Genomic DNA, 27,027 nt, shown 5'->3' with positions numbered 1-27,027 from the left:
GCACTTGCCCCTAAAAGTGTGTGAAGGCTATACGGGGGGTCTTTGTCTTCGCGTGTATAGGTGGAGGGAGCGGTAGGGTAGCGATTCCCGCTCACAGCCAACAGCAGTGACGATTATCTGAACCGGTCCTAGGCCTCCCCTTGGTCGATTCAGCCTAAACTGAGTACCTGGTGCAGTGTGTAAACATCGCGGCTCGGGAGACAAAGGCAGCCGGGCGTGGTGCTGGCCACCCACCCCCTCGTGTGCCGTGTCGGTCATGATAGGTGTTTGCTAACAGCACTTGCCCCTAAAGTATGTTAAGGTTATACGGGGTATCTTTAGCTTCGTCTTGGTCCTATGTGCGTTTTATCGCCTTGTTTAAACATAATAATTATAATTGTGGTATTATATTTTGTGGGAACATTTGGGGAAGTTAGATTCACGAATTTTGGTTCAATAATTGGTGCCGCTTTTTGATGAAGTCCACGGTGATTATTCGATCTGGCCCCAGGACCTTACGCTTTTTAAAATTCTGTAAAGGGCAGTGTTTACCTCTTCGAGTGTGACACCTGGGACTTCCCTTTATCCGAGAAGAGAATAAACGTGATTCCCGAAATGTTTTTTGCTGTAGAGAGATCAGCATCAAAGTACTGTACTAAGTTTAAGTTCCATCTCTATGTATGTTTGTTGAACTTCTTTCGCACTGTGGTTTAACCTCCCTCCCGATGGGATAACATTGGATAAATAGAGGCTTAAATATAACTGTAGAAAATATTCATCATCCACGTGATGAAGAAAGAGGAATGCATGGATCAAAGAACAGGTGAATTTAGAGACATCCTATTGACTACGCTTTGGGTCTTTCGGTTAAGTCACGTAGATAGAAAAATAATAAATTAGTCACGAAAGGCTTTAAGTCAAGATTTATCCTATTGACTATTAAGACAATTGAAGTTAGGACAGGGGTAATGGCCCTTTCTGTTGATAGAAAATGCGTATTGATATTACTCGCCCTTTGCCAATTTAAGTTAGTACAGGGGTAATGTTTATAGAACATGCATATTGATATTACTAGCCTTTTGCCAATTGAAGTTAGGACAGGTGGAATGGCCCTTGCTGTTTATAGAAAATGCATATTGATATTACTCGCCTTTTGTCCGTCCAAGGACGGGTGTATTTCAGTAAATCTGAAACTTGCAAGCTAAAAGCAGACCGCGACGTGATATTCATTGCATCAATGCGCGTGCTATTTGTAAGGGCGCGGTGACACAGACCTATTTCATTTAAAGGTTATAATCCCTTGTTCATCATGACGTCCTTTTTACTTCGATGTCTCAACAGCGTCACGGAGATCGCGTGACGTGAGGGTTCTGCCTTTGTAGTGAGAGTTGTGAGTTGACGCTGAGGAGGGGGGAGGAGGTGCCTCGGCCCCCCATGTGGAGTGACGTCAGCTGATAATTATTATTAATGGAGGGGCGTGTCCATTTGGAGGACGTCACCTCTTCATGATTGTTAATGAGGGGGGCTGTTCGATGTGGAGTGACGTCACCTGCTCATGATTATTAATGAGGGGGTTTCTCTATGCGGAGTGACGTCACCCGCTCATCATTATTAATGAGAGGGCCTGTTTGATGTTGAGTGACGTCACTTGCTCATGATTATTAGTGAGGGGGGGGGGGTACTCCATATTGAGTGACGTCACCCGCTCATGATTATGAATGAGGGGTGGGGGGTCCATTTGGAGGACGTCACCTGCTCAAGAATATTAATGAGGGGGGTGGTCGATGTGGAGTGACGTCACGAGCGTTAAGGACATCCCTAGGTGATTGCCCGAAACGTCGCCTCATACATTTTAAGGAAAGTGTTGTTGACGCATGCGTTGAGTGTTGTATTGCTATTTGTGCTTGTGCATAAAGTAAATGTCATTTTCGTTTTCTGTATGTTGAACTTCTTTCACACCGTGTGTAGCCAAGCGTGCTAATTAGAGGTGTGGGGGACGGTCAACACTAAAAGCAGTTCTAAAGAAATTAGTTTTCGATCCAGATTTAAAAGTGCCATAGCTCCAGTGGCTTCCGAATATCGGAAACAGGAGCGTTCCAAACGGCCGCAGAAGCGCATCTGAAAGCGCGCGATAAGGTGACCGTCTTTGCTCGATGGCCAGCAGCCAAAAGCCACTTGCCAACCAAATTGCCATCACATTAATACTCATTGAATTTTGTACAAAGGGGCCGTCGATAAATGACGTCACGCGATTTTGGACGATTTTTGACCCCCCCCCTCGTCACACGATGTCACAAAAAGTCAGACCCCCCCTCAAATATGACGTCACAAAGCTCTGTCCTACCCCCAAAAAAATAAAACATGCTTCCAATCGCTTTAAACTATTGTCATTGTAGTGCGTATTTAATGTGGTGCTGCACTCTGATGTTGTAGGAGAAAACATTTATGAAAAAATCTTAATTTTAGAACTTTCGTGACTGCAGGAATTATTATTTGTTTCTTTCGGTTAAGTCACGTCTAAAGATAAAACAATAAATTAAATTAAATAATAGAATACGACGTTTCGATTGCAACACAAGCAATCATCATCAGGTATAATGAAATAGCGACATAAAATCTAACCAGAAAACTATAGACAGACATATTAGCAGACAGATATCACCAAGATACCTACCTGTGTTGCTCTCGCTATGTATCTTGGTGATATCTGTCTGCTAATATGTCTGTCTATAGTTTTCTGGTTAGATTTTATGTCGCTATTTCATTATACCTGATGATGATTGCTTGTGTTGCAATCGAAACGTCGTATTCTATTATTTAATTTAATTTATTGTTTTATCTTTAGACGTGACTTAACCGAAAGAAACAAATAATAATTTATGAAAAAAGTCGATTTAATTAAGTAGACCGTGTTCTCTATATTTATTTAAAGTTGCGCATTTTGATGTGACGTCACATTTCTCGAACCCCCCCCCTCGTCACAAATGTCTGACCCCCCCCCCCAGGTGCGTGACGTCATTTATGGACGGTCCCAAAAGCAATATAGAAAAATATAGATGCACCACTGCCACCTGAATAGGGCATGACAAAGATCCCCCGTATAGCCTTAACAGACGGTTGGGGCAAGTGCTGTTAGCGAGCACCTATGAAGGCCGTAACGGCACAGGAGGTGGGCCCGACCGCCTTTGTCTCCCCAGTGGCGATGTTTTTTTTATACACGGCACCAGCTACTCATTTGAGGCTGAGTCGACCTCGGGGGAGGCCCAGCACCGGTTCAGATAATCGTCGCTCGGTGTTGGCCACGAGCGGGAATCGAACTCGGGCCGCCGGGTTCGTAGCGCAGCGCGCTGACCGTGAACAACCAGTGGCATGGCCATGATGTCACCACGTGTGGGGGGGGTGTGGGGGAGGGGTGTGGGGGGAGGGGTGTGGGGGGAGGGGTGTGGAGGGGAGGGGTGTGGAGGGGAGGGGTGTGGAGGGGAGGGGTGTGGAGGGGAGGGGTGTGGAGGAGGGAGGGGGGAGGGGGTTGTGGAGGGGGGAGGGGTGTGTGGGGGGGAGGGGCGTGTAGGGGGGAGGGGGGTGTGGAGGGGGGAGGGGGTTGTGGAGGGGGGAGGGGGTGTGGGGGGGGAGGGGGGTGTGGGGGGGGAGGGGGGTGTGGGGGGGGAGGGGGGTGTGGGGGGGAGGGGGGTGTGGGGGGGAGGGGCGTGTAGGGGGGAGTGGAGGGGGGAGGGGGGTGTGGAGGGGGGAGGGGGGTGTGGGGGGGAGGGGCGTGTGGGGGGGAGGGGCGTGTAGGGGGGAGTGGAGGGGGGAGGGGGGTGTGGAGGGGGGAGGGGGGTGTAGAGGGGGCAGGGGGGTGTGGAGGGGGTACGAGGGTGTGGGGGAGGGTATGGGGGTGGGAGAGAAGGGTACAGTGGCCCGGCAGGTACCGCCCCAACCACCGCGTTTCGTAAAACCCGACACAAAACCCGCACTCCAACCGCTCGTGACGCCAACCAACTCGAAGATTAAAAATTAAATAAACAAACAAATCCGCCGCCCCCCTTAAGTGGCTCAAGCAGAGCCCCCCCCCCCTGAACGCCATGGGCCCGCCTTGCCGGGAGCTACAGCAGGCGGTGTGCCGCGCCAGGACAAAGCTGCAGAGTCTAGAACGAGAGCTTCACCACAGGTACGAGCGGGCGGCGTGGTGGTCGTGGTGCTGGTGGTGGTGGCCGTGGCGTGGTGGTGAAGAGGAGGAGGCGCGCGGAGCGGTGGCGACAGCAGCGCTACGAAACCCGCCGAGCAGCCGAGTTCGATTCCCGCCCACGGCCGACACCGAGCCGGTCCTGGGGCCCCCTCTACCTCCCCCACCTCGGTGACTGTGTAAACATCGCCGCTGGGGAGACAAAGGCGGCCGGGCCGTAGTGCTGGCCACCCCCCCCCCCCCGCCCGCCCGCGTGTGTCACAGTGCCGGCCTTCATAGCAGCACTTGCCCCGACATTCTCTGAAGGCTTCACGGGCCATCTTTGCTGCTCTATCCACTGCTGGATGGGGCCGTGTCGGCCTGCTTTGACCATACTTCACCCCGCTGGTTCGGGCGATGACTCCGTCGCTGAGGTTCAGGAGCCGTGGCCCCGAATCGAACTCAGGTGGGCGGCCGGGTTCCTACACAGCAGAGGTCGCAAACGGGTTTTGATTCCTTACCCGTACTCGGCCGCACCAGGGTCGCAAACGGCTACCCGTACCCGGTCGGGTACGGGTACCCGGATACGGGTACCCGGCCGGCCGTTCCCTACCTACCCGTATCCTACCCGAAATGAGTGACAAACGGTTACTCACCAGTGACTCACGGCCTACCCGTACCCGGCCGTACCAGGGTCGCAAACGGCTACCCGTACCCGTACCTGGCCGGGTACGGGTAGCCGGGTATCGGGTAGGGTACGGGTATCGGGTACCCGGTTGCGACCTCTGCTCCACAGCGCTGTGCCCTGAACCGCTGCCAACCCACAGAGTCTCAATGTCATTACAAATGTTTATTGTTGGCATGCTCGGTGGTTATCTGAGCATCTGTTAAGGGGGGGGGGGGGGTGGTGATGACACCCGGCCGCCTTTGTCTCCCCACTGCTGTGTTGTTTCTCTACACACACACGTGCACACCAGAGGTCGCAAACGGGTACCCGTACCCGGCCGGGTACAGGTAGCCGGGTATCGGGTAGGGTACGAGTATCGGGTACCCGGTTGCGACCTCTGGTGCACACACCTCAAGCCAGTTATACCGCAGGAGTCGTTTTATTTTAAATGTCTTGAGCCGAACTACATTGAGGCCCAGGACCGCTTCTCGCTGCCGATGCCAGAGAGCCGTGACCGCGATCGTGATGCGAACCGAGGTAGGCCGGGTGCGTGGGGTGCCCAACCAACACGTGCGTGGTTTGTGCCCAACACGTGCGCGTCGTGCCCAACACGTGCGTGGGTGCCAACACGTGCGCGTGGTACCAACACGTGCGCGTGGTACCAACACGTGCGCGGGTGCCAACACGTGCGCGTGTGTGCCAACACGTGCGCGTGGTACCAACACGTGCGCGTGGTACCAACACGTGCGTGGGTGCCAACACGTGCGTGGGTGCCAACACGTGCGCGTGTGTGCCAACACGTGCGCGTGGTACCAACACGTGCGCGTGGTACTAACACGCGCGTGATACCAACACGCGCGTGGGTGCCAACACGTGCGCGTGGTGCCAACACGTGCGTGTGTGCCAACACGTGCGCGTGGTACCAACACGTGCGCGTGGTACCAACACGCGCGTGGTACCAACACGTGCGCGTGATACCAACACTTGCGTGGGTGCCAACACGTGCGCGTGGTACCAACACGTGCGCGTGTGCCAACACGTGCGCGTGGTACCAACACGTGCGGCACAGTCGAACTGTAGGAGCCCGATTTGAAGTTCTAGTGACTGCAGGGATCCATCCTCTTTGGTTCTTTCGGTAAAGTCACGTAGGTAGAAAACAAAATAAACAATTGCCGAAGTGGGCAACAGGGAGGCTGCTTGTGACAAGCAGCTTCCCTCTTGTCCACGGAGCAAATTGTTTCTTGCTGTGGCTGTCCCACCTGATGACGGGCACTTGTGCTGTGCCCGAAACGTCGTGATTTAGTTTATTTTTCGATTTTTAGCTTTCGTGACTGCAGGGATTCATCTTCTTGGTTCTTTCGGTAAAGTCACGTAGAAGGGAAATAATAAAATAAAATAATAAAAATAAAACATAAAAAACATTTTTAAATACAAAAAATACAATTGTCTTTTATTATGGTTAATTTTTTATTATTTTATTATTTCCCTTCTACGTGACTTTACCGAAAGAACCAAGAAGATTAGTTTTTTTTTTGTTTTCTACCTACAGTACGTGACTTTACCGAAAGAACCAAAGAGTATGGATAGGAAGGAGCCCGCTCTCTGTGAGTGAGTGAGCGAGCGATGGATCCAGGGGGGAAGGGTGCAGTTTGCGAGCACCTATTAAGGTCGCCCCCCCCCACTACACCTGCTCGGCCGCCTTTGTCTTGCCAACATTAGCTAATGTATTAATGTTAGGCCGAGTCTGACTGCGGTGACACACCCCAGCTCCGTGAAGCTTCTGTTTGTCGGCGTGTGGTGTTTGGTTTTGCGGCTTAGATTGCGTTGTTGTCTCAACCACAATAACTTAGTAACGGATTTAAAAAAAAACTAAATGGGTGGGGAGCGGTGGCGCAGCGGTTTGCGCGCTGTGCTGTGCATCCGGCGACCTGAGTTCTACTTCCCGTAGACGGATAACATCAGTGGCGAGTGACATTTGAACCAGGTGCTGTGTGCATGGGCGCCTCCCTCCCACCTCCATCACAACGTACCGACCAACGTGGTGAAGTATGGTCAACCAACCCCTTTGATCAAAGGCGTTGTTGGGAGGCCTTCAAAACAGCAGTGGATTGTCAATGGGCCGAAAGTAACACTTCCTCGGTCAACATTGTCAATGTACCGTGGCTGCTTCTAGCTGGCATGTACGTTATTGGCTCTTTGAGCCTATAATACACGTTCAGTAGAGTACATCTCCTCTGTTATTCCACTGCTGGATGAGAACCTTCGCACGCCGTGTGGGTGTTAAATGACCGTACTACTTCTCCACGCTGGTCAGTGCGAGTTGGTGACGGCGTGCAGCATATACATGGGGGCATAGTGCAGGACACCAATTTATTTTTCTGCACTTTCCTCTGCTGCCAAAAACGTAGCTCCGCTGTAGCCTTTCCACCATGCATACATCCACCATTCATACATCCACCATGCATACATCCACCATGCATACATCCACCATTCATACATCCACCATGCATTCATCCGCCATTCATACATCCGCCATGCATACATCCGTCATGCATACATCCGCCATGCATACATCCGCCATGCATAGATCCGCCATGCATAGATCCGCCATGCATACATCCGCCATGCATACATCCACCATGCATACATCCACCATTCATACATCCACCATGCATACATCCACCATGTATACATCCACCATGCATACATCCGCCATGCATACATCCGCCATGCATACATCCGCCATGCATACATCCGCCATTCATACATCCACCATGTATACATCCACCATGTATACATCCACCATTCATACATCCACCATTCATACATCCGCCATGCATACATCCGCCATTCATACATCCGCCATGCATACATCCGCCATGCATACATCCACCATGCATACATCCACCATGCATACATCCACCATTCATACATCCACCATTCATACATCCACCATTCATACATCCACCATTCATACATCCACCATGCATACATCCACCATTCATACATCCGCCATGCATACATCCGCCATTCATACATCCGCCATTCATACATCCGCCATGCATACATCCGCCATGCATACATCCGCCATGCATACATCCGCCATGCATACATCCGCCATGCATACATCCGCCATGCATACATCCGCCATGCATACATCCGCCATGCATACATCCGCCATTCATACATCCACCATTCATACGTCCACCATGCATACCCGTTATATGCATGGTGGATCACCCATTAAAAGCACTATCCAGAGTCAAACCTGTTTTGATTTTCTGAGTTCTGACAAGATCAGTGGTCATAGGGCGAGCCTAATGCACTTCCACCGTAAATGAAACCGCAGTAATGTGATACATCTGTGTTCACAATATAGTACGTGCATAGCAGCAGGATATATCCATAAAAGTTTTTCTTGGGGTTACATCGCGTAAATATATAAACGTGTCGTTAAAACCCGCCACCACCCGACACAGCCAACTGGTAGGATTTACGTTTGCCCTGTTGCTTGGCTTTCGAGAGTGCCGAGTGGGCGAGCGAGACATGACATAGTGTGTAGGTACAACTGACTTTCACGCCACCGTGTTCACGTTTTTGTGTTTGGGCTTTCACAGGTCTGAATGGCTCAGAGTAAACTGTAAACAAACTCTGCCGCTCGCTTGGCTTGCCGGGCATGCTCAAAACATTTTGACATCCCTTTTTTTTAATCTCCTCCGCATTCTGATTTTTTTTGTGTTGGGAGAAATTTGACCCCAAGGTTGTTATGGCAGTTAGGCCAAAATTGCTTTGCTTGGTGATGTGTGGAGGGTGTCGTGTTCTTACTCGCGCGGTTGTATCGGAGTTATGAACGCCGTTTGTATGTAACACGCCATTCGGAGGGTGTTTTTTGCAAGCGGTGAGGGCATGAAAGCAACAAGTGAAACGTTGGACACCATGTCCTTACAAGGCGCAGTTCGACCAGGCATACGCATCGGAGAGATATATTCACCACGACAGCAAAAACCTAGGTAATTGTGATTTGCAATTCACAAATTGTAGCCCTTGTGAGAAAGATGGAACCATCAATCAGCATGACAGGGAATTACTCTCAATTATCGTGGGAAAATTTGTAGTGAAAATAGTAAAAATTCCATAGAATTCAACCGGTTGCTCAGAAGGAAGTTCTATATGTCACACCTGAAGAAGTGAACGCTACCCTTGATAGCAGGACAAAGGGAAGGCTCCTGAACCTGATAGTGTAACTGTGGATCGATCTTGGCTGATAATGGTGATGTTATATTTTTGAAGGAGTTGAATAATAATAAGATAACTGCAGTCAGAAAACTAGCTCTATCCATAAATTCATGACTTGATATTCAAGACACTTTTTCATGAAGGTCCTGCATTGGGATGTTTGACCAATTCTTCTCATTAGTAGAGTGAGTTTGATGCACATGGGAGGAAACTTAAGTGTCCGGATAAATGTTGCGCATGCGAGAGGATGGCACTTCAAACTCTGCAAATATGTTGGCAACCTACTTGCTCCACTGTCGTCTTCAGGCTCCATCTTGGCGATCCACCAGCCCTTCCCTTCATGTCGCTCGATCGCAGGCTTGCCCCCCCCCTCCCCCAACGTCACACCCACGTTGGTGTAATGCAACAGAAAATTATTCCTGCCATAAAAACGGCTTAGGTCCCATGTCTTCGCAACAGGGCAAGTCTAAACAGGTGGCTGTAAAGATTGCAACTTGACGTGGGTGGGTTGCTTTCAGACCTGACACCGAGAGTACGATTGGGATAATATCGAGCAAAAAATGGAAAGAAAAATCTACACTGGTTTTTGCAGTTGTACCGTTCAGCTCTCCGATGCATTTTCAGGTGGTGTACCACTCGTTGATCAGCACGATATTTGACGTTTTGCTCGACCCGTTGCGAGCTTCTGGGACTAAATTAACACCAACAGGAGCTGGCAAACGATATGTAATCGAGGGACAATGTGTGGCTGCTCAAAAGCGTCGAACGACGACCCGGTAACAACCCAAAAACACATTTAGAGGGCTAGAAGATGATCAGTTGTTTATTTTTATTTATTTATAAAGTAAGCCGCCTTTTAAAATTGTTTTCTATTGCGATAAAAAATGCGAACCGGGTACAACTCGCCGGTATCCAATAGGAGAGGGACAGAAAATCCGTGGATGTTCCCCATCGCCGCGTCAGGACTGTACTTAGTAGGGGTAGAATTGGGCCTGCTGTCCCATCCAAGTGGGGGACCCCGTGTCCGGGGGAGCGGGGGGGGAGCCTCCTTGCTTTCATGTAGTCTGGATAGCGTGGCCACGTGAGCAGCCGAGGCATTGTCGCTCTTGCTGTCATAGCACGGCAGGAATGTGGCGCTCACAGGTTGCAGCCACGCACCACGTGCTCTCTCCACACATGCCTGGCTGCCCACGAGTGGACCGCACTCTCCTGCCGGACACGCCACGACTTGCTGGGTCCCCGCCGCCCTGTTTCCCTCGCAGGGCCTCGCGGAGGCCATGGACATCGCCTCTTCCTCCCCGATTCCCACCGGTGTGCCGGTGGAAAAAGTAAAAATTCGTCGCAAAATCGGACAAAGTGGAATTTGGCCTCCGCCCTCGTTAGCTGCGTAATTAAGCGGGTAACATTGCAGAAAGGTTCCGATTCGACATCTTGATTGGACTTCCCCTAGCGGTACGATGAAGCTCCACGTTTCTGGCGTTGCGATTGAATTCGACAGTCGCCTAGTTTGGCTTTTTTACTATCTTGTTTTGTATTGTTTTTATTTTTTTCTGTGTGTTTTCAACAGTTTGGTTCACGCAATTAATGTAACATTTTAATATTCCATAAAAACACGTGGATATTTGTATTGCTTTAATCATACGATTAACACCAATCGTATATATAATCGATTCTCACACACATCATTCGATGCATAAACAAAATAATTAATTTAAGTGAATCTGTCTAAAATATCAAGCTAATCATATGTCATTGTGGAGTTGATTGTATCCCTAAAGATATATTTAATTTTTAAAAGCATTGCCTGTTTGATAAAAAACACGCTGTGGCCGCTGTGCAAATGTCGGTGTACCGTCCTTTATCCGCTGCCGCTGTTAAAATGTTTCGATTTAAAGCTTTCGTGACTGCAGGGATTCATCTTCTTGGTTCTTTCGGTAAAGTCACGTAGAATGGAAACAATAAAAATAATTAAAAAAATATATGATTTTATTATGTTTTATTTTATTATTGTTATTGTTTCCATTCTACGTGACTTTACCGAAAGAACTAAGAAGATGTTAAAATGTTACCGCATTCCCCAACTACCCAGCTGAAATGCACCTCATCGCTGGCTTGTCGTCCTCCCGGCGAGCGTTTCCTCGCTCTTGTCGGGGGCAGCTGGTGGCACCGGCAGCGATCCGGTCGTGAGCCTCGAACCCATGGCGATGTGCGGCGAATGAGCTCATGATATCTTGGATGCGGTGCCACTTCATTCATTTGAAGAAGAAGAAAAACACTTTCACGTGAAACGAGAGCTGCAACTATATATGAATGTTCAATCTTCACTTCAAGCTTTCGTGACTGCAGGAATTCATGGTAAAGTCACGTAGATAGGTTCAAAGAAAATAACAACAAAATTCAGGACCTACTTAATGATGGTAGCTATACCAAAATTAAAAGAGATCCCACCAACCGCCTCGTTACGAAAACCAAGAATATCACTGATTCGGCATCTTTGATCGAACCAACCAAGCGGTTTTCCTTAAAACCCTCTGCTGCTAGACCACCCAGATTATATGGCTTACCAAAAATCCATAAAGAAGGGACACCCCTTCGTCCTATCGTCTCCATCATTGACTCACCCACCTACAAACTATCCCGATTTCTGTCTGAGACCTTACAACCATTCACTGGTAAGACCACCTCAGCTGTACTCAACTCAGCTCACTTCGTATCATATTTTCTTTGAACCTATCTACGTGACTTTACCGAAAAGACCCAAGAATATGAATTCCTGCAGTCACAAAAGCTTTAAGTCAAGATTTAAGAGCTATGTAGCTCAGTGGGCCTTATCTGGTAAAAAAAGAAAATTCCTTCTGTTCCACACTGGCCAGATATTTTGTAATAAGTATGAGTATCCGCATTGTACACCAACATGAAACCTAACTGTGGTGTTACCCATCTACACTGCGAGGTGGATAGGGCCAGGGCAACTTAAGAAACTGGCACCATTTCAACTGCTGCACCAGGAGATCGAACCGTTGACCTCTGGATTTTCAAGTCCAGAGTGAAAACCATTGCATCACAGAGGCATCAAAATGAGGCGAAAAAATAAACAATTCTTTAGTCAATTCTCGAACCTGAACAATGACATTTTATTGAATCGCTGGTGCTTGCTGGTAGGTGTGGGTGAAAGGTTATAATGCCTGCAAATGTTTGCTGCTCTACAGCTGCGATGATGTGGTAGCGGTAAGCACCTGCGGCAGTCCATTGTGCAGCGAGCCACATCGCTGGAGCCCGTTAATAATGAATGAGAGAGTTTCCGTGATGTTGATCGTCCCATTGTCTGCACTGTGCAATTTCCAAGCGGAAATACCCTTTGCTCAGTCAAAAGCCATGCAGGGAAAAGTGAACGTTCACAATGTGATGTTTGCACACCGTACCAGGTATGGGCACCGGATATCACAAAACCTGGACCGGTTCCGATATCACTCGCCCGCCGATGTTTGCCATCGCTGGGGAAGGAACCGTGCGCCAAGCACAGCGTCACAACAACAACAACAACCTTTCGCCACCAAGTGGCAGTGACATCACCACGGCGCTCGTCTCAAACGCGCACACACACGTTCGCGTGCGCGTCGTTCTCACGCTTTCTTCGAGACGTTTTGCGGGACCTGCTGGGGATCGGCGGGGCGAGCCAGGATGTGATTGTGCGGTGCGCGCAATGCAAGAGCATCTGTCCGTGTTGTGCAGGGACGTGGCGCTGGAGGAGGAGGAGGAGCTGACGGGCGCTCTGCAGAGTCAGAACGCGCAGCTCAAGAGCACCCTGCTCGACCTCTACAAAGGCAAGACCTCGCAGTTGCATGCACGACACTCGGTGTTTTACCTTAGCTGGGCTGTGGTGGTGGTGGCGGCGGCGGCTACATGCACATGGCCTGACATCCAGCGCTGCGGAGGCAGCTAGGCATCGGCAAGGTAAGGTAAAAGTGTTAAAACAACGAGCCTACCTTTACCCTACCTTTTACCTTACCACAATACAATCATTCTACCCTACCTTTTTACCCTTTAGCAGGTAAGCTAAAAGGTAAAAAGCAACAAGCCTACCTTTTACCCTACCCTTTACCCTTACCCCTTGGAATGTTGACACCTTTACCCTTTACCTTTACCCTTTTACCCGGTAAAAAGGGTGCAATTACATTCGTGCGATTCACGGTTGGTGAATCGCACGAATGTTGCGAATGTTCCGGAGGTGTCGTTTCCTGTTTTTTTCAGGAGAAGGCAGTACAGCAAGTAGACTAATTGCAATAAATTTCCATCTTTACGGGGAACGAGTTTCCCCCCCCCCCCCATTGCATACGTGGGTTTTCTTGGGTGCTCTGGTTTTCTTCCCACAGGTATAATAAACACACATACATGGCTGAAGACATCTTAAAAAATCCACTGCAAAACCATCCTAGTCCTTCGACTCAATGTGGCTTTACTGTGTATATCAGTAATTATATTGTTTTTCTTATCCCAACGCTCAGTCTCCACGTTGATCGTATTCGTAGATGTGTTCTCTCATGTGGCTGCTATTCCGCAACCAGTCTCGATTCACGTACACGTTGGATCTGATGAAATTGCCTCGGTCGAGATTCCACTGGCGGTTGCTACTTGTATCGCAACACGATTAATAGTGGATTATTGAGACTAGTTGCGATCCCAAATCGATTGAATCACGAATTTTTACAAGGGACTAGTGGCCAGACTTCGAGGGTGGTAAGACGTTGTCCTCAAGCCATGCTCAATCCACTGCTAGATCAAGGCTTCTCCCAAGATTTTCGTTGTCTCTCACGGTCTCGGGATGTAACAATTCCTTCGAGGATGTGCACGTGGGCCGATTTCTTCACCCCAGTCTTTGCAGTGTCTCGTGGTTCTTTGATAGTGGATGACACTTTTGTGAATGTTACATTATATTATCTTAATGACCGTACATAAACCACCCAGTTTGTGTTGAAGCAGTTTAAGAACGTGTATTAAAACTTTTAACGTTGGGTCGTGCACGCATGTCCGTTGGTAACATTGTAAAAAAAAATTGCATCTCTAGAGGGCAGTGTTAGTCAACGGTTAAGACATTTTGTCAAAACTTCCACTGTCTTTATAATTTTTACGCTCTTTTTACCAAGGGAAAGCCTCGTCGAGTCTCGTGAAACACTTTCAGGAGAGTCCCGGCACATTTTTGCAGCGCGGGGCGATGAATGCTACGTAGATTCCTACCGAGTACCTTTCACTCGGTCCTTTGTATGATCGGTATCTGAATCTGGTCTAGACTTCCATTTCAGTCGCTTTGGCCTAAAATGAGGAAGTGGGTTAACAATAATAACAACAACGTACATTTATAAGGCCCATTTCATCTGGAGATCCCAATGCGCCCCGTGTATGGAATGCAGGAAATAAACAACCAGGATAAACGGTCATAACTCGGTCGTGAAGGACAATTTAAAAAGGTTTTCAAGACATTGAAATAGCTCTAACGACTGTTGTATTACCAAAGGCAAAGCGTTCCATAGTCTGGGTTCTGCACAGTGGCAAAAGCCCCATCACCATTAGAAACGGAGCCTTGACCTCGGGAGTACTTAGAAGAACAGGATCAGAAGATCGCGAGGGCATCGTTGGCGTATGAACATGGATCAGTTCCTGCAGATATTGTGGGGCGAACCCATTGGGCGCCGCGTAGGTCAGCAGCAGGATGTGAGGGTTGTGTGTAAGCATCGGTGCTGGGAAGACAAAGGTGTTTAACACGTAGGCTTTCTGGCGAACTGCCCGATGATGCTGGATGCAATTATTAGCGAAACGTCGTACTCAAATTGTAAATGTTGTGGTTTCGCGCTTCAACACACCGGTGGGCTAAAGCAGTGAACTATTTGTCTTTTGTCCACGTGACACTTTTTTACTGATTGGCCGTGTCGGGTGGTGGAGGGTTACGACACATTTATAAATAACGCGATCTAAACCCAAAAACGTTGATTATGAATGATTATGAAGACAAAGGTGACTGAGTGTCTGTGGTGATAGTCATACTCCCCACCAACTTGTGTATTCCGCAGCCCCTAATATAATTTGCTCCAGCTGTCTCTGCAGTGTGCCTGGAGTTCTTTAGAGTTTTTGGAGGCAAGTGCCAATTCGTCGATAGCAAACGATTATGACGATGTACGTGTAGAATAGTGCGTGCTGCAATGGATTGCTTACGATTGATGCAAATTATCTTCTTATGTTCGAGTTGGTGTCACCTATACAGCACTGTTGAGGTAGGCAACAGGAATTCAGTCATAGTTAAGGCCCAAAAGCTGTACTATTAAGTTCAAGTTTATTTTTTTATATATGTATGTTGAGCATCTTTCGTACCATACGTAGCCAACCGTGCTGATCGGAGGTCCTTAACAAGGCCAGAACCCAAGAGACCTGGATGAGTCCTTTGCAAGAGTGCCCTGAGGCATTGGTGTTCCGGTCGGGGGTGATGATTGCTGTGTCCAAACCCAGTTAAGTACTTGTAGTACTTTGAGGTTAAGAGAGGCAAAGTGTCGTCCGATGGCATGATGGTAGTTCTTGATCCATGAACCTGCCCTTGATTGTAAAACCGAGAAAAGAAGGCAATCGTAAGCTAATGTTACATTCGGCGAAGGATAAAATGAAACGGTACGAGCGAGGTCAAATAGAGAAACGATACAAACCAAACGGTAAAAACGAGTCGTAGGAGAGTTTGATTCTTGACTCAGGTCGTGATCCTTGAGCCGTGAGAATTCGTCGATTGATTTGGGGGGGGGGGGGGGATTGTGACATGCCCCTCCCCCCATGTTGTCGATGTTGCCAATGTTAATGTAAGGTTCGTGTTGGGCAACTTTTTTTCTTCCCTAAGACGTGTCGAGCATTTTTCTGAGTCCGTGGGAAGAAAAAAAAAGGTGAACTTTCTGAGAAAGAGAGAGTCCTGTGACTCATTTGAGGTCTTTCTGGACAAACACTCCACATAAAGGATCACTCTCGTGTTTGTCAAGATTAGAGGTGGGCCCCTATTGTCATAAGGGGGTGACCTGTGCACAGTGTAAGGCCAGGTGGGCGAGTGGGTGGGAAGTTATTGAGTCGGCGGTCGGTCGTCTTGGGTGAGGGTTGAACGGGGTGGGCTGTGTGTTGTTTGGTTAGATAACTGGCTAAGCAGCTGAGTTAATCTTTGTTTTTAATATTTAAAAAACCTCCCCCCCCCCCCCGCCCCAGTGTTATCCCAAGTGCTATCATTGTCTTGTCATGAGATGAATGATTCCATTTAAATCTCTCGCAGGGCAGTGCAGAGCATGGCCCGTGGAAGTGGATATCGCAGAGGTACTTCTGATATCGCTTGGAAGTGACGTTTGATCGACAGAGTAGAAGGGCAGCACCTTCCTCCACCCCCCCCCCGCTGCCACTGAGAATGATGCTCATTCGATCATTTTAGTTTCTCAGATACAATTTCGCCAAATGTAGCTCGCAACCAGATTGCACGTGACGGTTATATATGCAGCCATTCGTCTTGTTCTGGCCACGTCACCCCTTCGCATGACATGGCCGACCTTCATAGGCGCTCGGTAACTGCACTTGCCCCAACAGCCTGTAAATGGGGAATTTTTGTGTACGTGCCTCAAAGTGCAGCTGACTTGGCACAGTGCTGTGGTGACGTCACCGCCACTTAGTGGCGTTTGGCGACTGTTGTTTTTGTACATTGAACTTCTTTCGCACCGTATGTAGCCAACTGTGTGCTAAGCGGAGGTGTCTGTGTGTATTTTCAGGTGTGTGTGCGTGGAAGTGGGGGAGTGGTGGTGTAGTGGTTGGCGCGTTGCGCTACGAACCGGGTGATCCGAGTTTGATTGCGGCTCACGGCCAACATCAGTGACGAATATCTGAACTCGTCCTGGGCCTCCCCTAGGTCGACTTATCCTCAAATTAGTACCGGGTGTGGTGTGTATACATCGCCATAGGGAGACAAAGGCGGTCAAGTGTGTTACAGGCCACCAACCCCCTCGTTTCCCGTGCCGGCCTTCATAGGTGCTCACTAACAGCACTTGCCCCAACAGTCTATTAAGGCTATACGGGGGGGGGGATCTTTGTGTGTCACACATGACTTGGGGAGCGCTGATTTCAATGAACTACTTGATTCAAGCAAGCACTACTGCTGATGAGACATTGTAATGTTGAAACCTGTTTTTTTTTGTACTGAATCATTTGCTGCTGAATTGATTCACTCCCAGAAGGCCGTGGGGCCCGATGTCTTGCGCAAAGCAATAACTCGTCTTCGTTTGTGGAAGTGTACAATGCCGTGGTTTCATCGGAGGAGCGTTCACGAGTCCGTCCCCGGGGCGCCTCTCGCACACAGGGAACGCGCAGGTGAATCGTGAGCTGCGGGAGAGGCTCAGCCCTCGACCCAAGCCGTCAGCGCGCAAGGCCGAGCGGGAGATCGCGTCGCACCGGCAGTTCGCCCGCGAGCTCGCCGCGCTCGCTCTGCCGTGAGTCAAAGAGAAAAGGGACGCGCGAGGTGGGCCAGCTGGTCCGCGGGTCAAAGGGCAGAACCACTGGCACCATTGATGTTAGAAATGGTGGCGGCCGCCCCCCCCCCCCCCCCCCGTGATTTGTACCGGGGTGTCGGGCGTCTCGAACTGATGGCGTCAGCCCGGTCGCCCAACAACAGCACACGCACACAGACACAAAAAAAGAACATTGCATCATATTTGGTTCGGCACTTACGTTGCGAAATTCCAGCTCTGAAATTTTTTTTTTGTAATCGGAGCCGGATTATGTCTTGCTGGGTGCCCTAAAGTTATGTCAAGCTTAGGGTTTGTAAATCGAGGATTGCTTGTATATTTTTTGTCATATTGGAATGAAAATAACCGTTTTAAGAGTTTTTTCCTTATTGCCTTTACTTTTCAACCTATTATGTAAAACTTTAAACTTATTTTTTTTTTAATGTGACACCCAAAGCTGTAGCTTAGCTTATGCCTAAATCTGTTATTATTTGTAATTTGACAAACTTCACCCTGTGGTTCTCGGAGGGAGCTCTGTGGTATTTGCTCCCATGGGTCCGCCCCTTTACACGAAGGCTTTACTGTCGGTGAAATCTGAATAAGTTATTTGGCCATAAGTGGCAATAGCAGTCGATCGATCGTCATGCATCATCAGCAAAGGGCTATTAACTCAGTGGACATCTTCAGCAAATAGTGCTTTTGCTGTCATTCCTGTGTCAGCGATAGACTAAACAGGTAAAAAGAAAATATAGAGAATATAAAAATAACTAAGATTAATAATGAAATGAATGCTTCCAACTCGAATCCAACACCAAATCTGTAAATGTAATTTTGCGATGATGCTCTTATGCACGAGATGACTTTGCGTCTCTCTGATTTATGTTTGTTTGGGTGCATATTTAAAAGGGGGCAACCACTCAGGAAATGGAGCGATGAAATTGGCTTGTGCCACAGGCGCCAGACTGATCACTTGCGTAGCAGCGCCGTGAGAGATGGGCTATGGCTTGGGGAAGCAGCCTTCATCCAGCAGTAGACTGATCGTTGCCAACATCGATGATGATAACGGCCTTTGACTCGCTTTAAATGGAGTTAACGAATGAATTAACGATCGAACTGACGTATGTTTGGCCATGGCCGTCGTGCCGTACGCAAGAAGAGGCAGCAGCTGCTGCTGTCGTTGTCGGAGGGGCGGTCACGTCCGTCAGACGATTCCATCGGACAATGGCCGTGTGCGCGATCACACGGCGGCCGCGCGTGTTTCACACGATCCACCGGAATGCCGGCCGGAACGCCGGCTTCCCAGCAGCAGCAGCAGCACCCCCCTTGTGCCCTGGGTGGTGCCTGGCACTGCTGGCGAAGCCGGCGCCGGCCTCAATGGGACTCGAACGTTGGGGATAATAAATCTGGGTGCTGTCTGCCCCTGCCCGCCCGCCCGCCTGCCCGCCCGCCCCACCACCCTCCTTATGAATTCGTCCACCTCGGTCTCGGGGATGTCATCGAGCGAGCGATCGATTTGAATTTCCCCGCGAAATAGAAAAATGCACGGGGTCCATCAGAAATCCATTTCTGTTTAGCGTCCCACTGGCGTGTTATTATTTTGATACTTTGTTTGGCTTGCATCTGTGTGCAAGCAATCTTCTCCTTCACGTGGCATTTGAAAGAAAAGAAAGAAAGAAGGGGGGGGTTTATAAGCAACGTGTTGAGTGTGGAGAGCCATCGAAGGGGGCGTCGTCTGGGATCACCAGATGCATTCCGTTTGTACCTCCTGCAAAAGCATGGTTCGGGGGGCAATGATTGATGATGTGAGTGATGGATCGCACTTCGCCGCAGTTAGACTCGCACAGAGACCCACAGACTCGCATAGAGGTCTATACCAGCCGAATCTGCCACCTGTGTGTGTGTACAAGCAATGCAACAACCCTTGCGGTAATTGAACCAGCAGGCATGTGGCGATACAACTCGTTTTATTCTGCACGATGTGGTACGTTCGCTTGGATGGAGAGTCGCTTGCTGGACGTTATGGTTTGTAGACTGACGCGGAATTTCCCTGTGCCCCGGGTCGTGATGCATGCAGGACGATCGCGGCCTCGCGCATGGATTCGGAGACCACGGATATGGGGAAGTCATTTGGCGATGAGGAGGGGAGCGTCGGCGCAGCGAGTAAGAGGCGCCACCTTTTAGCGCAGTTGTGTTTTGGTGTTGTTCACTCGTGCAATCATGTGGATACTTAAAAAAATATATCAATGTCTACCTACATATCAAACTGCCTACTGACCTACTTGTCTACCCAACTACTTAGTGAACTACCAACTTACTGTTCCACCTACCCACTGACAAGTACCTACTCGCCTACCTTGTGACCCACTGCCTTTCTATCTGCTTGCCTGTCTCCCGACCAACCTATCTTCTGACCTATCTGCCCATCTATTTACCCACCTACCTCCATGCTTATTGACCTTCTGACCCACTTGCCTACCTCTCTACCAACTTACCTGCCCACCTACCAACCTACCTATCTGTCCATCTACCTACCGCCCTACCTTCTCACCCATGAGCCTCAACTATGTGTGCGTATTGAAGAGATAAGCAGACGGGTTTAATTAGTTGGACCTGTCAAGATATTATCATTTCCAATCCAGAGCAGTGAGCCAATGTGTGCCCAAATATTACATGCATCAGTCACGCGTCAGCTGCCAACCACGTCTGTTTATAACGCACATTAATCACCTGGACTTAAAACGGCATGGTTTTGTTTATTGTGCCATTTATCATTTTGATTGTACATGTATATATGCACGTGAAAAAAATAGTATTGTTCATTAGAAAAATTTCACTCGTACCACCTGGTCGTTGGCGAGGTGTAGACAAAGGTTGACTTTGCGTTCAAATTATTAAGTGATTTTCGGCTCAAATGAGCTTTGAATCGGTGCTTATCCCCCTTTTACAGCCAGTCGGGGAAATTCCATGTTCATCACATCTATCCAAGGGACAATGACGGTCGACTTCCCCACTAACTGGTATTCATTTTTATTAACCCTGGAGAAATGCATAATATTCATAATATAGGTTTTTGGGTCAGATCACGTTATTTATAAATGTGTCGTAACCTTCCACCACCTGACACGGCCAAACAGTAAAAAATGTGTCACGTTTTACAAAGGACAAATTAATTGACTTCTTTGGCCCAAGAGAGAATCAACAGCATTTTGAAAATTTGAGTAGTCCGACGTTTCGCTGATAATTACAATCAGCTTCATCGGGCAAGAATGGTGAAGCTCTCCTGTTGCTTCCGATCTTAAATAGAGAGAAATTATGGAACGAGTCAACCCCCAACTAGGATTCGAACTTCCGCAACCTTCCGATTGCAAGCCACTCGCTCTGCCGCCCACCTGGTCATGTGGATGAAAGCGGTTGGATGCTGTGCTAGATTCTGAAGTTGATTTGCCTCTCTCCTCCGCCCATGTAGGGTGCTTTTGACGTGCGACTGAGGCGCAAGCAATTGCCGACTTAATTAGAACGACCCGAGAGGATGAACCACAACAAACACGCAGTTGTTGTTTGCGTCTTTATGAAAAAGGGGGCCACATTTGCCACGCAAGAATGTCTGCGTTTGGACCTGGACGTGGGCTTGTGGCGAGAAAATATTTTATTGAACGTCATCCATCGTACACCACAAGTCTAAACGACAGAGCGTGGATGCATTTTCGTTGCACTTTCGCGCTGTACTAATGTGGTAGGGACATGTTCCAGGTTTTGCAGATGAATCTAACAAAAAATCCTAAAATATGGCCGTGATATGAAATTACAGATTATCTGAAAAAAATGTTTGTTTTGGATTGATCAGAAAACATGATATCACAGGACATGACGTCACTTGCTGTGATGTCACTTCCATGGTGGCACTTTTTTGATTTTCCTTTCACAAGGGCCGTCACATGACGACATTTTTACGATTTGTGATATCACATTTGCTTGAAATATTAAAATATAGAACAAAAACATTTCTATTTAAAATTTTAATTTGACTAAACATTTACAACTTTTAAATTTATTATAATTAATCCATAAAAAAATCCGTTAATAAAATGTAAGCTGCTAAAATCCAAACAAAATCTGAACTTTTACCTAAAATCCAAAAAGTAATTGTCCGAAACTCGTTTCCACAACATAGATAATTAGGCAGTAGCAACAGCTATTGTCGTCGCACTGGTATCTGACAAAATAACAGTTCTGGTCCGCATTGCAATTTGGCGTTTACTTTGGAAGCGCCGCGCGCTGTGTGGAGTGCATGCGACGGTCGTGCGGCCTGCGTTTAAATCTCTCTCCCTCGTGAGACGCCGCCACCACCACCACCGCTGCCGCCGCCACTGCCCATAAATAGTTTCTGCCGAGGTTTGCGATTGTGCCTCGAGTTTGGAAAAGTCAACTAGCGTTCAAATAATACCAAAGGGAACAGTTTCCATGATAATGGACGAGAAGAGTGACTTTTGAATCGGCGCCTTTCGCAGATTTTGCCTCCTAATGTCATTACACCGCGAAAGTGGCTGAGAAAAAAAAAACGAGAGCAGAAAAGAAAAGGGGCCCTCCCAGCGGCGGCCGCACAATGCGGGGAAGGCCGAGCACGAGTGGGAAAGTAAACAGCGCCGGGCGGGGGCCGGCCCGCAGCTATGGAGCACGATTCTCTAAGAACGCCGTCCCAGCGTTTGTCTTGCGTCTGACGAAAATGCCGGTATCCTGGGCAGGGGACCGCGGCAATGGGAGCTCCTGGCGACAGGCCCTGGAAGGGTGGGGGCAGTGGTGGGGTGGGGGGGGGGGCACGCTCCCTGTTTGCTCAAGACGAGAAACAAAAAAGCGGAGAGAGCGGACGGGTAGAGGTTCTAGTGAGTGAACGAGCGTGCGAGAGAGAGTGAGACGCAGAGAGAGAGTGTGGGGTGGGGGGGGGATTGATACAGGAGGGGGAAAAAATGATGCGAGCGAATGCGGGGAGCAGGAATTCCGATGTCACCGCGTTTCTCGGTGTTGTAGCGGAGGACGTTGATTGAAAGCGGCGTTGCACTCTTTGGTGTGACGACGATGATGGATGTGGCCAGGCCGGTTGGACGGCCGGGCGGCCGGTCGGTCGGTCGCCGTGCCATGGCGGACTTTGACCGTCGCTCGGTTTTCTGTCAGAGCCAGCGACCAGACGGGTACCATTGTGCCGCTCGCACATCAAAGCCAGCCCCCAGAAAATGTTTCCTGATAAGGGCTTCGTCGGTGCCCTTTTGTGATGTGGCTCGCCCATGCTGGCGCGAACATTTTTATTCGTCAAGCCGATTTGGCAACCTCCCCCGTGTGGAAAAGTCCACATGTCATCAGTTTTGTTTTTGACAATGCATTTTTTTTTGGAGAGCTACGAACAAAACCCATTTTTTTTTTAAAAAATACACGCACCGTGTGAAGTAAAACGAACTTACGACGTTACGATTCAAACACGAGAGCGATCACCCGTTAGTGATTATTGTCGTTGCGTTCACAGCAATTTAGATTTTTAAAAGCAACGGCGGCTATTCACACCTCCGTTTCTGCGATGTGTTGCTCGTTTGTGGTGAAAAGTCATCGTCGTCGGCCTTTCCGATCACAAGTCTTGGTCTTGTTGAGGTGGTGGTGGTGGTGGCATTACAGGTCTTGGCGGCAAAGCTGATGATGATTATAGTTTTACCCATTTCCTCCAGAATTATGATCTGCTCTGCAATTAGTACTATCCCAAACTGTGTAGTAATCGACGACTCATTTGGGTCAATAATCAGAATGGTTGCACCCCTCACTTATTGAGGCGGTTCGTTTCTGACCAAAAACATGGATTGTGCCCCTCACTGCGAGGCACCGGCATTCGTGTTTCACGGGCAGTGCAAAGCGCTCTAGCGTGGATCTGCAGTCGGGGTGGCTCGGAGGTCAGAGCGCCGAGCTGGCACGGCCAACATCCTCTGCGTCCAACCACTTGCCTGTGATGCAATCGGTGGAACGAGTTGCGAGTTGCTGATCTCAGCCCAGCCACCAATGACTGCACGATAAGAACGTTTCGTGAAAAATGTTGATCCTGGACTAAATTCTAGCTCTGAGAATTAAAAAAATAATTTTTATTTTTTTATTGTCCAGGTGTCCCTTGAAGGGACCTCGGATTGATCGCTTTGACGCTCACTTCCACAGGCCATCCTCTTTAACACTCAACCTTGCGCTGCTCTGTGAGATTTCCAAATGAATGTTTAGTCTCGTGATGCGCAGTGATCGCACAGTCGGAATAACGTTGAGGAAAAAGAGAAAACACTTGTTTGTAAACTGTGGACCGCAAGCTCTCATTCCGGACCTATCACCACCACCTCTCCTCGCCCTTCCGCCAGACCACGTGCCTCTTGAGAACGCTCGCTAAGCCGCGACGCGGACGTTCTCGTTTGCTTGACGGACGGGGCAAAGCGCTTGACGGGCGAAGCGCTGGCCGGCTGGCCGCCGGAGGGCCTCCCGCAGCGGAGATGCCACACACACACAGCGGGTTTACACAGACTGTGCAAACAGGTTATAAACCAGCGCGGTGCAAACGCACGCGCAGCCTTGGCGAATTACCGCGAGCTGTTTACCTCCCTCCCATCTCGGGGCCCGGGGAAAATGTTGTCGGTTCTACTGTCATCGCTCGGTGGTGGTGAAGTGGTGTTTGAATTATTAAGCGAGTTGCCAATAACCCCCCCCCCCCCCCCCCCCCAGCATTTAAAAGTATATAATAATAATTGGTCATTTTCAGCCTTATGCCGCTTCATCACCGAAGTTGGTGCTGGCGTCCGTCGGATTACCCGCTGCAGCACAGCACTGTGCTGTAAAACTACCAGGAGTGACCAATAAACAGGGCATTGTTTTAAGCGCGGTTCGCTAAAATAAGATAATACTGTGTTGTTCGTTTTTATAGCGTTGGTGGATGAAGGTCTCCATAATCATACTGTGTAGGCCATGTGGGTTGTTTGACCATACTTTATCATGCCGGTCGGCGAGCGTTGACACAGAGGGAGGGGAGGTACCCAGGACTGCTTCTGATACCAATGTTAAGCCGTGTTTGGGATTTGAACTCTGATTTCCGGGTTAACAGTGCAGCGCATTAAGCACTGCACCACCCCCAGCAATATCAAACAGTCGTGTAATTAGTAATTTGCAGCGCTTTGTTAAACCACTTCTGGATGAAGCCCAATTCTAACAATAATGAAAACAATGCTAATATCAGGAATCTGTTGGAACATATATTCTCCCTTGTCTTAACAATGGCAATGGATCTCGCACTAGGCAGGCTCTGTGGTCTGTCATGCGATCGGCATCCCACCCCGCACCACTCCCTGCTGACCACAAATCCCTCGTCGTAGCAATATCGATTCGATAACATTTCGGTGCCAAAGATCACATCTTCTTATCGGACCTCGAAAGTTTAGCTAGTGTTGGGCCGTTCCTTCGATAACCCTCACTGACCAGCATGGTGAAGTATGGTCAAAAAACCCCCTTGACCCTGCACGGCATGATGGGAGGCCACATCTAGCAGTGGGTTCGCTAAAGGGCTGTCCGGGTGTGTGTTATGTAATTTAGGGGCTCGCTGACAATTCCCACCCAAACAGCCTGTGGTTTGACAGAGAGGGCTGTACATGATACATGGAGCAGAACTGTCTTTGGTCTCCTTCACAAACGCCAGGTGGTGGAGCATCGGACCCACTGGAAAAACGGCCCAACTCTGGTTCTTCATCTTTGGAGGAGGAGGAGGACGAGGAAAATGAGGATGTGGAGGAGGAGGAGGAAGACCGCAGTATTGCTTCACCGAGTTCCGGCACCAACGAATCCCGGCTACTCTCACCGGCGCCGTCATCCGTCCCTCCGCGGCCGCTCCCAAGAACCTCTCTGCAGGTCCGCATACTTTTGTTATTCTGTTCATCGGTTTCACCTTGGCATTCTCACAGCGCAGTCGCCTACAGCGGTTGTACATGTGTTCAATGTTGGTGTGAGGGGTGTGTAATTTCCCCCCCCCCCCCCCTCAATGTTATCAGGTCGGTCAATCGGTGAACCCGGGAAATGTTTCCATTTCACCATTGCCACGTTCGGTTTTTCCCTGTGCACTGCCGTCTCCAATAACGTGACTAAATTATCTCGGTCAGCGTTTTTGTCCGGACTCATTAATTTCGAAGTCGTGCTTCCATCTCTGTTGGGCAGTGGGTCGCGGTCCTCGTCGCGCTTGATGATCTTCGTTATCTTCGTCGTTGACTAAAAACACAAAAGCACTTCATTCACGAATAAGTTACCCGCTACTTTTGTTCGCAAAATTGCTCTCCGTTCGCAGGCGAAACGGTCTCCCACCACCCCGGACTCGATTCCCCGGCCGCCTGCCAGCACGGCGACGACTCCTTCGGCGGCTTCGCCGAGTGCCCGCGACGACCCCGAGGCCCCGTCGGGCGGAGAGAGCCGCTGCAACGGTTTCCCGTCGCGCCACAACGGGCAGGCGGGCTCGGTGACGACCGTCGGTCCTGCTGCGCCAGGCAAACTTTCCCTGCGGAATCCGCGCAGCCTGCCCTCCGCGGGAGTGCCGGTGGGCGACGCGGCGTCCGCCATGTCTGCCGTCACCGCCGCGCGATCTTCCATCTTCAGGTGCTGACTGCGAATTTGGGGATTCTGGGATTGGCAATGCGAATTCGTGGTTTCTGGGTGCTGTTTTTTTTATTTGTTTGGTCACTGTAAGCGCGTGCTCTTAGGGTATGTTGAACTTTTTTCGCACTGCACGTAACCAACCGTGCTAATCGGAGGTGCGGGGGAAGGACAGCAAACTAAACACAACAAGTATTTCTAAAGAAATTAGTTTTCATTCTCGATACAGGGTTTGCACATCTGTTTGCTTTTTAATGCGACTGCGTCTGTCGAATGGGCGGGGGAGGGCGGCCGTTTTTGAATAAATGTTGAGATATTTTTTTGCCTGCGGAGTGGAATTGAGGGGTGATCATTCTACAGGGCAGAGAGGGGAAAGCGGAGAAGGGTGTGCTTCAGGTGAGAATATAGACAATTTCAAGATGCCCGATGGTTCTCATGGTCCGTTTGAGGACTTCGGACGCTTGCACTTTTACATCTGTGGCCCCCTACCCTGTGGAACCTCCTCCCCTTCCACTTTGTCGGATGAGAGATGGGGGGAGAAAGAGAGAGAGGGACGGAGTATCAGTAAGTAGAGAGATTTAAATCTGCGCTCAAAACCCCCCCCACCTCTTTAACCTTGCTCTGTCCGAGTTTGAATTCACGATGGCCAAGCTTTCAATTCTCTGTAACGCGTAGTAGGCTTTCGCGACCAATATTATTCATAATAAAGGTTTTTGGGGTTAGTAGTAACTAATTGACGCGTTTAGTTTACGTGACCAAATCTTACTGGCTGTGTCGAGTGGTGGAGGGCTACGACACATTTATACTTCCGCGATCTTTCAATTCTGATTAAATTTTCGTGT

General features: G+C 49.2%; 1 protein-coding gene across 1 annotated transcript in view; it reads left to right on the top strand.

Moving 5' to 3' along the window:
* The first annotated feature begins 3,905 nt into the window (after positions 1-3,905).
* MIPOL1 (mirror-image polydactyly 1) overlaps positions 3,906-27,027 on the top strand; it is a 39,959-nt gene continuing 16,837 nt past the window's right edge. The window contains exons 1-6 of the mRNA XM_078608515.1: positions 3,906-4,144; positions 12,774-12,865; positions 17,401-17,530; positions 19,620-19,705; positions 25,245-25,453; positions 25,884-26,188. Coding sequence (XP_078464641.1) covers positions 4,059-4,144; positions 12,774-12,865; positions 17,401-17,530; positions 19,620-19,705; positions 25,245-25,453; positions 25,884-26,188 — 908 coding nt within the window. The 5' untranslated portion in view covers positions 3,906-4,058. The remainder of the gene's footprint in view (positions 4,145-12,773; positions 12,866-17,400; positions 17,531-19,619; positions 19,706-25,244; positions 25,454-25,883; positions 26,189-27,027) is intronic.

Source organism: Lampetra planeri, chromosome 30, assembly GCF_965212315.1.
Source record: "Lampetra planeri chromosome 30, kcLamPlan1.2.h2, whole genome shotgun sequence".
In the NCBI taxonomy this organism is placed as follows: Eukaryota; Metazoa; Chordata; class Hyperoartia; order Petromyzontiformes; family Petromyzontidae; genus Lampetra; species Lampetra planeri.
Note: the sequence above shows the minus strand (reverse complement) of the source record. Positions and strands in the feature narration are given on the sequence as shown.